The 14347-nt window shown below is 41.2% G+C and overlaps 1 protein-coding gene across 1 annotated transcript in view; it reads left to right on the forward strand.

Annotated features, from left to right (window-relative positions):
- The window catches only part of LOC122799215 (myosin phosphatase Rho-interacting protein-like), a 2938789-nt gene that overhangs the window by 1338656 nt on the left and 1585786 nt on the right, over window positions 1-14347 (forward strand). Inside the window, exon 8 of the mRNA XM_044068133.1 lies at window positions 13414-13555. Coding sequence (XP_043924068.1) covers window positions 13414-13555 — 142 coding nt within the window. The remainder of the gene's footprint in view (window positions 1-13413; window positions 13556-14347) is intronic.

Consider the following 14347-nt stretch of genomic DNA (forward strand, 5'->3'; position numbering starts at 1 on the left):
TTACTTGGTATTCGGGCCGACTGGGACAGCGGACTACCCAAGTGTTAGGACTGCAGCAATGTGGATCTTCGAACATCTACATTTATGGTAGGTACAAAACTGTACTTTTTTCCTTTCAGTTTTGTGATGCATTGTTTAAACTAGACTTTTTCTGACTAAGATAATTTCTGAAAGCTAAGTAGCACCAACCTTGTCTGTTGTGTATGTGTGTAATGTTGTGATTCTTCCAAAAGTTTTCTTTGTTGAATTTACCGGTATGTTTGTCTCTTACTGTATGCTGTCGTGAATGTTGTACTTAGTAATGTGTCTATGAGAAACTGCAAGCAAGGTGCAAGGCAGGCAAGGGAGAGCTCAACAGGTAGGACATGTATAGTAGAGGGGGTTGTTAAGAATCTTTGTGAACTTGACGGATTTTATTTGGGTAAACTGGCAGTAGAGGGAGATAGTGTCTGTATGCAGTAGTCAGGTGTTGGCAAGATGTTCATCGTGTTTCACTGTTGCAGTCATCACTGTAGGGTTCTCCCCTGCCGGCAGGCAGCCCTCGGTCGGCCAGAATCCCAAAGTCTGGTTGGTTGCTCAGCCATGCTCCCTGACGTCAGAGCGCCAGGAGTATAAAGCTGGCAGCCGACACCATGTTCTCGTCTTTTTTGCCGTGCGGTGAAAGCAGTTCGCAAGTGCCGGTCGGCTGAATCCTGGCAATTTTTTCTTACGTACTTCAGTCCGAAGACTTTCTTCTCCTACTCAAAGCTAAGTACCCCGTTGGGGAAACTTTTTTCTTGCTCCAGTCCGATGTCAGAAAAAGTTAATAATTGTATTTCATGTGGGAAGCAAATACCTCATAAGGATTTTCATTCTTACTGTATTCCTTGCTTAGGCCCTGACCACGACGTAGCTAGTTGTTGGTTTTGTGCTAGATTTAATCAACGTACGATTAAACGAAGGTACGATTTTGCATTTCATTACTTCGGTAGGCGATTTAATTACAAAATGTCGTCAGACACGCTTCCGACTACCGGAGTTCACAAACGACGCAAGGATAAAGATAGGCCTCCGAGGTCCAAAACAGACGACGTTGTACAAGCAGAGCCAGCTTCAGGTTCGGCCGTCGTCAGTGAGGCGCTTTTGCAGCCTCTGTCGTCGGCCATTTCAGAACCGATGGCCGAAACGGACTCCCACGAGGAGCCAACTAGGCCTTTGAATATTTCAGTTGCAGGACCTTCGGACAATGCTCCTTCGGATGGGTCCGGAGCCGCTGTGCAGGTACCGGCTTCCGAGGGGGTTTTCAGGCCTACACAGCTTCTGATAAAGGCAAAGACTCCTTCCAAAACAAAGACTACAGCCCAGGCCTCTTCTGATCCGGGACCCAAGTCTCAGAAGCAGTTACTAAAGATGGCGGAGGACTGACTTACTATGATTAGGGGTTCACATCCCCCTCCAGATAAAAGGCCAAGGCAGGAATTGTATTATGACTCTTCTGATCAGGCTTCTGTTTCTTCAGTGTCTTCTTCTGACCAGGATTATTCTTTCCCTCCTTATGAGGATTCTGATGCTGAGGAATCCATTCCTTCAGCTTCTTCCCCTGAGGATTTTTCTTTTGGGGAAACTTTACATGAAATGAGAGAACATTTTCACTGGAAAGGACAGGAGTACTCGGAATCTAAGAAAAGACTTAGGGATTTTCTTCTTCTTCCCCAACATAGACCCCTGGCTATTCCTCCTATTTTGGATATTGTGCTTGATGCCTTTTCTGAGGCTAACTTAACTCCCGACTCTTTTCCTCCAGCTCCTGTTAAGCCAGACAGATATTATAGGGTTCCTGATTCCCACCAGTTTTTATACAAGAATCCTACTGCTGATCCTGAAACCATTTCTCAGGGCCCTAAGGGGGTTAAGGCCGCTTCTGCTAAAAACCCCATTCCCACAGAGAAGGATTCCAGAGCTTTAGAGAGATGGGGCAAAAAAGTGTACACTTCTGCAACTTTATCTATTAGGGCTTTAAACTGTCAATTTCATATGCTGAAATACCAGCAATTTCTACTGTCTGTTTTGAAACAAAAGCTAACTTCCATTTCCGCTTGTGCAGTTAATAAGGAATTACATGATTTAATGCATGCCACTGAACAAGTATGGAAGCATGGTTTACATTGTGGTTTTGATGCCTTGGTGGCTTCTTGTAGGGCTGCTGCCTCTGGCATAGTCATTAGAAGACATGCTTGGTTAAAGGAACAAAACTTGCCGGATCAAGTAAAAGCTAAGTTACTGGATGCTCCTGTTCAGCATAATGTTTTGTTTGGATCTAAGGCTGAAGAGGTGATAAAGAAGATGGAGGACAAGGCAAAATCCATGCAAACGGTTAAGGATTTCTTACAAGTACAGCCCCCCAGATTTAGTAGGAATTGGCCTACTAAAAATTGGTCCTTTCCCAATTCAGACAGGCCTCAGAGGGGTAGATACAGACGCTCCAGAGGAAGGCCCCAAATGCAGACCTCCTACAGACCAAGACAGTGGACTGCTTCCACCCCTAGGGGTGGAGAGAACAGATCTCAAGCTCATGGAAAACAGGCTCAATGACTCCCTCTGCTGGGCTACAGGAACTTCTTGCCTGGAAGCCCCTCTTGGAGGAAAACTCTCTCTTTTTCGCCTAAATTGGACTCATATTCCCCAAGACAAGTGGGTTCTGGATGTGGTTTCAAGAGGTTACAAATTCCATTTTCATACCCTACCAAGACCAAGCGGATGGCCGGATCTACCAAAACATCAGTGGTTGGAGGCCTTAAACCAGGTGGAAGCCCTCTTGGCTATGAAGGCCATAGAACTGGTTCCACTTTCAGAAATGGGACAAGGTTTTTACGCAAGGATCTTTCTAGTCCCCAGAAAGCAAAATTCATGGAGACCCATCCTGGATCTGTCAGTTTTGAACACATTTCTCGAGATACCAAAATTCAAGATGCTTACTCTACAGCAACTACTTCCAATGCTGAGCAAAAATGCATGGATGGTAACTTTGGATTTAAAGGAGGCTTATTTACACATTCCCATCAGGAAGGAGTGCAGAAAATACCTCGGGTTCAAGGCCGGATCGAGGCACTATCAATTCTCTGCGCTGCCCTTTGGATTGTCTACTGTGCCCAGGGTCTTCACCAAATGCCTGGCTCCAGTAGTAGCTTATTGCAGACTCAAGGGAATTCAAATTTACCCTTATCTGGACGACTGTCTTATTCAAGCAGACAGCAAGGCTGTCTTACTCTAGCATCTAAAATTTGTTCAGAGTCTTTTCAAGTTTCTGGGATTCAGTGTGAACATAAAAAAGTCAAATTTGACACCCTCACAACAGATAACTTTTCTGGGTGCTTTTCTGAACACAACAACCCCGATTGCATTTCTGACATCTGAAAAACAGTTACAGCTGGCTTCAGTTTTCAAAACCTTGGCATCTCTAACTCGGCTATCTGGAAGGAAATTCCTGCAGGCTTTGGGTTACATGGCCTCCTGCATCCTCCTCGTACCATATGCAAGACTACATATGAGGAAAATACAGTGGTACCTAAAAAGTGTATGGTCCCAGCATTGCCACAGTTTAGACACGCAGATCACCGTCCTGCCTTGTCTTCAAAAGGAATTCCTTTGGTGGTCCAAGGCATGTATTCAAAACAAAGGGAAAGCCTTCAGTCTGCCTCCAGCCAGCCAGATACTAACCACGGATGCCTCAGATTACGCATGGGGAGCCCATTTGCGGGGCAAATGTCTGCAGGGCCTTTGGACAAAGGATCAGAAGCACCTGCATATCAATTTAAAGGAAATGTTAGCTGTCCAGAATGCTCTATTGGCCTTCAGGAATCTGCTACAACCAGGACAACTACTGATACGGACAGACAACACCACAGTTATGTGGTACATAAACAAGCAAGGGGGTACACACTCCTACCCACTTTGCAGACTAGCCATGAATCTATGGAACACAGCTCTAGCTTGCAGAGTGGACCTACAAGCTCAGTATCTACCAGGGAAACAAAACATCCTGGCAGACAGTCTGAGCAGGAACATGTCAGACCCACACGAGTGGATGCTGGACACCGAAATATTCAAGATGATTACAGCAGTCTGGGGATGCCCGCACATAGTTCTTTTTGCATCCCACCTCAATCATCAACTACAGATTTTTTGCACAAGGACATTCCACGAACTAGCATGGAAAGTGGATGCACTATCATTCAGTTGGAGAAACCTCTCGGGGTATGCCTTCCCGCCTCTACCTCTTCTTCCACGGGTGTTATTAAAGATCAAGCAGGACAAGCCCAAGATGATAATTTTACTGGCCCCAAATTGGCCTCGACAGTTTTGGTACCCAACACTGAAAAACCTTTCTCAGGAGCCCCCTTGGGTTTTACCTCAGACTCCGAACCTTCTGTCCCAACAACCGGGTCAGGTTCTGCACTCCCATGTCAAAACTCTCAGCCTGGCTAATCCAGGGTCTAGGATTCATTCTCCCCTACCCAAGCAGGTTATGGATGTCATTTTAGAAGCCAGACGTCCTAGCACTAGAAAATCTTATGCAGGAAAATGGAAAAGATTTTGCACCTGGATGCAGGCTCAGGATTCAGATCCTCTTATTCCTAATATTCCTCTGATTTTACTTTACCTGACAGACCTTTTATATAAGGGTCTCTCCTCCTCTTCCATAAAGATACATGCCTCTGCTATCTCTGGTCATTATAATACAGACCCTCCAATCTTTTCCCACCAGCTCATGAGACAGTTTCTCAGAGGAGCTAAAAATTTAAGGCCCCCTAGATCTCCACCCATTCCTACCTGGAATCTTAACTATGTTTTGGAAAAACTCACCTTACCTCCTTTTGAGCCTGCTGCCACATCTGACATCAAGTTTTTATCATGGAAGACAGCCATCCTGTTAGCTCTGACCTCTGCCAGGAGAGTTTAGGAGTTGCAAGCTCTCATGGCTGTGGAACCTTATATTATTTTTCACCAAGACAGGGTGTCTTTAAGGACTAATCCTACTTTCATGCCTAAGGTCGTTTCCAAAGTGGCTTTAAATCAAACTATTCACCTGCCAACTTTTTTCCCCAGTCCTCAAAATAAGGGGGGAAAGGATCTTGCATTCCTTGGATGTACACAGACAACTACGTTTTTACCTGGACAGAACCAAGGACATCAGGAAATCAGAGCAATTGTTTGTTTCTTATGCTTCAAGTTCCCAAGGCAAAGCCATTTCAAAACGGACCATTTCTAAATGGATTGCTCATGGAATCAGATTTTGTTATTCACACCATGGAAAGCAAATCCCAGGGAGTATAAGGACTCATTCTACCAGAGCTGCTGCCACTTCAGCTGCCTTCCTCAGGGGAGTTCCTACCAAAGACATTTTGGAAGCTGCAACTTGGAGTTCAGTGCATACTTTTTCTAAGCACTACAATCTACCTCTCTATTCTAAGTCTAGGGCAGGCTTTGCTTCTGCAGTCTTGCAGGGCCTTTTAGCCGCCCCCTCTACTTCATGACCACCTCCCTTTTCTTCTGCTTTGGGATTCAACCCTACAGTGATGACTGCAACAGTGAAACACGATGAACATAGTACAGTTGTGTACACTTACCATAAATGTAGATGTTCGAGTGTCTTCACTGTTGCAGTCTGGGTTACCCTCCCTCCTGTCCCCTCTAATTTTTTCTTTTGTGTGGTTCCCTTCTTTACCCTTTCTTCTGAGGTGTATTTGCAAAGGATATGGGGTTACACTCATTTTGGAACACCTGACATCTGGGGCAAGAAAAACTGGAGAACATGGCGTCAGCTGCCAGCTTTTTACTCCTGGCGCTCTGACGTCAGGGAGCATGGCTGAGCAACCGACGCCGGACCCAGACTTTGGGATTCTGGCTGACCGAGGACTGCCTGCCGGCAGCGGAGAACCCTACAGTGATGACTGCAACAGTGAAGACACTCGAACATCTACATTTATGGTAAGTGTACACAACTGTACTTTTTGCAGTCTGTTAGCAGTGGAAAGGAGCTAGACAGTGAATTGTAATAAATGTGCGTTCCATATATAAGGAAGACTTTCAGAAAGGTCTAGGGACTTTCAGACTTCTGATTTCAGTAAGGTCAGTCAGTTGAGACTGTTTCAACCTTAAGATCTGGGTCTATATTAGATCAGCGAATGCTTAAACAAGCGAACGCTGATTGATCGACCTTATTTTTGCGAAAGTTAGAAATATCAAAGCAACAGAAACTCAAATTTTTTCCTAGGGAAAGAATTCGGTTGTCCGTTTCTGTTGCTTCTGTATTTTCAGTGCTGTGGTGGATAGTTATGGGTCGGATTCAGGTAAGTGTGCGATTGTGTGGATGTGAGTGTTAGGGTGGGTTAGGTGAGTTTGGGTTGGGGCTCGGGTTAGGTATGTGTGCGATTGTGTGGACATGAGGGTTAGGGTGGATTTAGGTGAGTTAGGGAAGCAGGTGAGGTGATTGTGCGATAGTGACGGACCTTAGGGTTAGGGTTTGGGTTAAGGTAAGTGGATAGTTAGTGGTGTGTGCATAGTTTAGTGTAGGGTTAGGTGTCAGATTTTAGGTGTATGTGTGTGGATTTCTGTTTGTTTGGTGTGCTTGTTTTATGTGTATGTGTTTTGGATCAGCATTTTTTTCCCTAGGAAAAAAATCGCTGATCTGACAGTTCGAGATTGTAAGCTTTCGCTTACATAAGGTCGATCAATCAGCTTTTGCTTTTTTAAGCATTCGCTGATCTAATATAGACCCTTAAGATCTTTGCAGTCATGCTTAACTGTTGTACATATGTATTACAATTTCAAATACTGTACTCATTCACACATAAAATTATTAAACAATTCCAGTAGTAATTTGAGAATAAGCTTTGTATTTAATTCGAAAGACAAAAATCAGTTTAAGATATAGAAATAACACTGTAAATGCTCCATTGCTGTTTGCTAGTCGTATCATTTGTCATTACATACTCTACCATATAGCAGTTTTCTAACTGCAGCTTTTGAGATCTTATTCCAGAGCTGTACTTTTTCCAATTTTATACGTCTTCTACGGGTCTGTATCAGTTCACCGAAAACCCCTTACGCGAATACCTAAACATCGACCCCTATACCTCGAACCGTGAAACTTCCGAAAGCACTAAACTGCGAAAAATAAAATATTGACCTGTCATACTCAGCCAACCCCACCACCCGCTACTTAGTACCTACCCAAACACAATAAATAAACCACTTACATACACTAACCAAACCCTACAGACATGCAGCCAAACAAAATAAATAGTCCACTTACATATATTTAACAAAACCCTCCTTCCAACACTACACTAAACCCCACATACACAACTGTCTATGCACTATCCTTAACCCCTCCCTAACCCTAAGGTCCGTAACTACCACACACTTCCCCTACAGACATACACCCAAACAAAATAAGTAACACACATACATACACTTAAAAAAACCCTACATCTAACACTACACTAAATCTTACATACATTACCTATCTATGCACTTACCTTAACCCAAATCCTAACCCTAAAGTCCTGTCTATCGCACCCTTACCTTATGGAGCTATACCGCAGATGGGCCAACCAAAACAAATCAACATTTAGGAATTTGCAGTTTGGGACGTTCGAGGTTTATGTACTTCACGCAATACGGTTTGACATATTCGCTCTACAGTGTCTTCAACAACAACTTGACTATGAAATATTAATTCCCATTAAGGCAGATGATCCCCACTCCCTATCATTTTATATCTTGGACCAAGTATCTTTCTAGGGACCTTTGCTTTTAATGGCTTAAATATACTCTGTACTGTTCTGATATATTATGCATTTTGCTTAACATTTTGAGTATTTACTTTCTGTAATTTGTTCAAGGTCTGGTTATCCATACCATGGTTTAAGAACTTTTTAAGTTCTTCTTATGATTGTCTAAGGTATATCTAGTTAGTCTATTATTCATCATTCTTTGGGTTACAGATGTCATACCATATTCTTTTTGACAGTAATTTTTCTTTTGATACAGGCAGTGCAAACATTGGCTGCAGGTGATTTGGTCACATTTAAAACAGACATTATACACGTTTACAGGAGCTTATTATGTTACTAGATTAAGCAAAGTATTTAATATAGTGCGGAACATGGCTTTTGAAACTTTAGTCTGTTCCTCAACATTGTATGTTGTGTCTTTCAGCTTTTCCCGGTTAGGGGTCGCCACAGTGGAACTCCCGTCCGCTAATGATTGGCAGTTGATTTTTACGTACCGAGTTGCCAGCCCTGACGCAGAACCTTCAACGAGGGAAGGCCCATTCACGCATGCCTCCACGCAGAAGACGAGCTGAGAGTCGAACCGGACAGCATCTTACTGTGAGACGACAGCGCTACCACAGCACCACCACTGCGGATACTTACTCGACATTGTATATATTCCAGTAAGGAGTCTGCATGATTCTTGGTTCCCCATATTTCATCTCCAAATCCATGGAGACTAATTTTTAATTTGTTTACTGTTAATAATGATCTCATTTCGTAATCTCCATGCACTTTTCATACAATTGTTATGCATATTCTGATTTCTCCTGTTGTATTTTTAAATATTGAAGATGTTTTTTGCATTGATGGTTATTCACAAAATGTTAACTATTGGTATACATTTACTTTTTGTTAATGTTTTGTCTTTCAAAAAATTTGATGATTACTTATTTCTGATTAAATATTTTATTTACATTTTGTAGTGTTTATATTTGTAACACATTAAAATGTATACATTACTATAATTATGTTTAATGCTCAGAAGCTTAAGGTTATTATTGTGTCACCCAAGTATCTGGTTACTGGTCATTTTGCATCTTTTACTTTTGGTGGATCTGTATTTTTATTATGCCATTTATATAGATCAAGAGGAACTAATAGACATCCTGAAGTAAAACCATTTTGTTTGAGTTAAATCCTCCCTTCATACAACTCTTAGTTGGTCCCTATTAGTAGTATTCTTTAAGACTAGGTAATTTGAGTAAGACCATATTTATGTAATTTTCTTATCTTCTCCTGCAACTTATTTCTCTGTTTAAGGAGACAAATGCAAATTCCAAGTCCAAAAAAACTCAAAGCCTGTGTTTGGTATGTGTGCAAGTTTGTGTGTGTGTGTGTGTGTGTGTGTGTGTGTATATATATATATATATATATATATATATATATATATATATATATATATATATATATATATATATATGTATATGTGTGTGTGTGTGTGTGTGTGTATACATATATATATATATAGCTGTACATAATTTTGTCGATCTCACTTTGTGTGATTGTGCGATTTAGATTTATGCGAAAGTGCCGTTTTGCAAAACGAAAAAATGAATGCCACAATGTCAAAACTTGCAACAGTGAATGCAGTACAGCATTCAATGTTGTAAGGTTCGACATTGTGATGCAGATCACACTATAGTGAGGATCGGAAAGTGTACCCTTTCCCTCACTGTAGTGCGATCCCGGAGTTTGTATATGTAAGTAGCAGGGGGGTGTGGGGGGTGCAGAAAGGCTTGCCCTCCTGCAAGCACGTTTTCTACTGTGCAAGTCACAGTAATACTGTTCCTGGAAGTGTGGAGAATGTTCGAATTATATAAAATTCGAACATTCACCACTTTGGAGTTTAACTTTATTTGTGTTGAGGATTATAAATTTTGCATTTTTGTTTCAAATTAGTAGCAATTCACCGTTATTTAATTTGGCAAAGTAGTAGTATGTATATATATATATATATATATATATATATATATATATATATACACACACACACACACATATATAGATATATCTATATATACACACACACACACAAGTATATATGTAAATATATATATGTGTGTGTGTGTGTGTATATATATATAGATATATATATATGTGTGTGTGTGTATATATATTAAAATAGTTCAATTGTGGGATGTAGCAAAACACAGGCTTACAGTATAGCTCTTCTACTGACATGCTCAAAATTCCTGTTTGACTAATTATTTTCTGTTTTAGTTTTTTCAAAACGGTTGTAGTGAAGGCCTTTAATGTATCTAGCAGTGTTATCTAATACATTGCTGGGTCATTTTTATGTTCTTTTTATTAAATGATAGAGTTATCCCCTTTCTAGAATGTGTAAATGTTAAATTTGTTTGATAAGTTGTATAATGGTGTTAGTATATTCATTATATTATCCACTTTTGCAGTAGTATTAACTAGTGTTAACTTCTTGAGACTTCTACTGCAGAATGCTTGACATCTGACACAGCTAACAGAGCTTTGCACTCTTCCCTCTTCTAGGCAGGCAGACACCGTAGTGATATTGGAGGAATGTGTGCCTTCATTTCTTGTTGCAGTACGAGCGCACATTGACACATTGTGTTAGCATTCATCAGTCCATTATTTTGGCCCAGCTTCCAGAATTTTTAGATAAGTCCTCCTTTGAGGAAATATTCTTCTATCTTTGGTTATACTGTGCATGTTTATAGCTGCTATAGTTTGTGGACATTAGCTGTAGATGTGAGAAGTTAAACTTTCTAAGTGCATTTCCTATAGGAAGCAGATCCCACATGAAAACATCCACACACAGTGTTTGTTCTGCTTGGTACGTAAACATGACATCGCTAATGGCCCTCAATGTTTATGCTTCAGTCAGAATACCGTTAAGCAGAGGGCAGAGGTTTTACAAGACTATCTGAACCAAAGAAGGCTGAGTATCTTGATCAAAGACACTATTGTTTTGTTGGCCAAGTCTACTGCAAGTACCCCACCAAAAAGGAGAAAAGAGAGGTGACCATGCAAGAAAGTTGTAGAGGAGGAGGAGGATAGTGTGTCTGAAACTAAAAGCCTTTTTATGCTAGGGCATCTGCTGCAGTCAGGTGCTTTAATAGTCTCAGATCTTAACTTCTACAGACTAGACTGAGGCTTCTGGTGTTGTACAGCAGACGCATCCTTCTGAGCCTAAATCCTCCAGTCGATGGTAGTCCAGGTGCTGCCCTGGGACCATCTTGTTCCAACTTCTGTATCTTGATTTCCAGTGGTAATGTCAGTATCCTGTTGTCATTGGCACATAAGGGTGTTTCCAGTTCAGAATTTGACGTCATTCGCGTCTGCATACATAAGTGGACCTTGAAGGAAGCCACTCATATCTAGGCCCGAGACATCCAGGCAACAGTTGTCTACCCGCCTGCCTCAGCATGAACAACCATTGGCCTTCATTTTGTATCATTTTTTAATAGCACCAAGAATATTGTATGGGAAAGTATGATCCTTGGAGATGGGTTTGTAGAGTTGTTGATGAACATCGTTTGTATACTATATTTAGCATGGCTTTTATGTTATGGGGAAAAATGGTTGATCAGATCATAGGAGAAATTGAAAAGGGGAAGGGCCAGTGAATGTGTTCTGAATTTCTGAAATATACTCGAAATGTGTTACACACACACATTGATGATTGAATTAAAGGGCATGTGTGTAGAAGATTAATTGAGAGTTCAGTTGTTAATTATTTGGGGGCAGACAGTGAAGCTGGTAATAAGGGCAGTGTCATCAGATAACACCTGACCAAGAGGATACCTCAAGGACTTGTGCTAGTTGTAGCCTTATGTAAGACTTTACTGTCTGATTTTGCATGTGCTGAGCAGCAGCAACATTCATTTTAGGGGTGATTCCAGCATGAGGTGGTAGCTTTGGTTGGTTGGGGCAAGAGTTATAGAGGATCTGAGCATGTTATTTACGGGAAATGGCAACTGGTTTCCACTCGTAATGCAAGACAGTATATTGCAGCATCAGTAATTCCAAGACCACCAACCTGCCTGTTGGGTATAACTAGCTTGAGGTAAAACAAAAGCGGAAATGGGCCTTGGTTAATAGTTCATAGGTAGGTACTAGGCTATTAGCCCTAGGGCCTATATAAGCCTAGCCAAAAAGGTACCCTGGCTTTTGCCACCCAAGAAAATTATTTTCCTGTTCCCCTGTCGAGCAGAGCCACAGAAGTGATCCCTGGGGTGAATTTCCTATTTTCTCATCCAATCATCAAGATTTTTCTTGAAGAGTGCTAATGAGGAGATCTGTTTGACATAGGTAGTGTGTTCCAGAGTATGGGAAGTCTCTGGGACAGGAATCTAGCCCTTCAGCATGTTCTGTTTATTGTGGTGACAAGGTTTAGGTTCCTAGAGCGTGTAGCTCAGAAGGATTGGGATTTCTTTAAGTGGAGCATGTCCAACAGCTCTGGGTTTGACATAGCTTTGTATGTTAGGCAGAGATCGGCTCTGAGCAGGCGATATGCGACAGAGTAAAGCTGGAGTTTTTTGAGACGGTCTGCATAGGGCATCTGTTTGAGGCCAGTAATCCTCTTTATGAGGTATTTCTGTGGCCTTTCCAGTTGTTGTACATGTCTTGTGAGGTACATACCAAAAGGGGCATTGTACTCTATAATGGGTCTAATGAGTGATGAGTAGAGGGGGAACAATGACCTCTTTTTTTCTGTATGAGAAACCTTTTGTGATGAGGTGAGCCACGTAGAAGGATTTTCTGACCACTGTGACAATGTGATTATCAAAGGAGAGATTACTGTCCACCTGTCACACTTTCGGCTTTAAGTAGACTATCACTTATGTGGTAGTTCATGGTTACAGAGTTTTTACCAAAGGGGATGACAATACACTTTTTGGCATTGAGCTTCAGGCCATGGCACAAGCAGTATAATGATGAGGACTTCCCTGTCAAGAAATGTTGACTCAAACACCCCTAGAACTATATTGCCTTTTAATGAAATGATGGGGTAGTTGCTCACAAAGAAAGTTGGAGGAGATTTTTTTTTTACAAGGATGTAGAGCTGTTAGGGGGGGTTCAGAAGAGCCAACCAAGGTGATAGTGTCAGAGTTATCTGGTGTACAAGGGTGTGCCACCAGCCTTGTGTGTATATAACACAAAAAGGTTGGGACAACATCATTCACACTTGCAAAATATTGAGGAGGTAAAAACAGTGACAGCTTTTCAAGAAAGGGCAGAATTGAGAGGGAAATGCTTGCTTGACTGATTGAAAAGAGATTTTAAGACAGAGTTGAAAATAATGTTTATAGAATGAGTGTCGTATTCAGTAAACTTGCTTGTCAGATTTGTTATCAAAATGTTACTAAGAGGGACATTCACTGTGGTATGGGACAGATGTGCAGTAAGTCTAACTGTACCTGGAATTTTTGGAATGTTTTTTTCTAGGATTCCAGTGGAAGTGTATGCTGCCCAGTTTGGCATTCCTAGTCATCAGTTATAAGAATGGAAGTCTTGATAGGCTAAACTGATGTTTATCAAGTTATACATTTTATAGTTGTGCATGAAGTAGTTTAACTTTAGAATGTGCTTAAGTTTTGTATGTATTCTCTTATAGTCGTTCAACTGTAATTGAGAAACTAGAAGCACTTGAATTGGAAAATGCAGAAAGAATGGAGACTGCCGAATCTGCTGAAGGATCCAGTTATAGTTCAACTAGACAGGGGAGGAGTGAAACAAGGCATTTCCAAAAGCGAGAGGTAAAGAACTGAAAAATATGTATACATTTGTTAATTGGTAATGGCTTTTATTACTTTTGATTCTTGCCTTGCCCTGCTTTATGTTATTTTGATTATTGCTTTTACCTTTTAACAGAATATTTCATCTCTGGAGTTTAGGTAAAAATGTACCAATGAGTAAATAGGATCAGTCTTTATCAGTATTTGTTTTATAGTATTTATCTCTCTCAGTTTCGTACACCTCATTTCAGTCTAGTGTCTGTAAAGAGTCTTTGTGGAAGCCTGAGCTAGAACTAGACCTTCCATAGCAGCAGTCTTGTAACCTACTTCTCCAGGATGATTAGAACTCTAATAATCACTTTGTAGACTTCAACCAGAGCTTGTTATTCCATGACAGTGGTCCTGTGCTTTAACTCTTTAGTATGTATTTATTTTTATTTTTTTTAATACTTTTTACCTTCATGCCTGCAGACCATTGAGTCTATTCCTAATGGACTTGAGCCTATTTGTTGTCCTGTACTGGGTATCCCCAACACAGAGGCAAGAGCCACCCAGAGCTGGCCATCATCCAGGCAGCCTTTGAGATGGTTTTGTGCCTTGCCAGCATTCTGGCACTGTGAGCATTTCTCGTATGGCCATAACCTCTCCCCTTGATGGAAGGTATGTAATCTGTGCCACTACAGGGACTGCTAAATTTTCCACATGTAAGTGTATGATTCTGTGCACCCACAATTAAGGGGAACTGTCTTGCAGCTTGGTGAGCCAAATGCATGACTCACAGTTATTGTATGCTTTGCCACCCTTCTTTGTTGG

Source organism: Protopterus annectens, chromosome 4.part0 (genome assembly GCF_019279795.1).
Source record: "Protopterus annectens isolate FY-2018-M chromosome 4.part0, PAN1.0, whole genome shotgun sequence".
Lineage (NCBI taxonomy): Eukaryota > Metazoa > Chordata > Ceratodontiformes > Protopteridae > Protopterus > Protopterus annectens.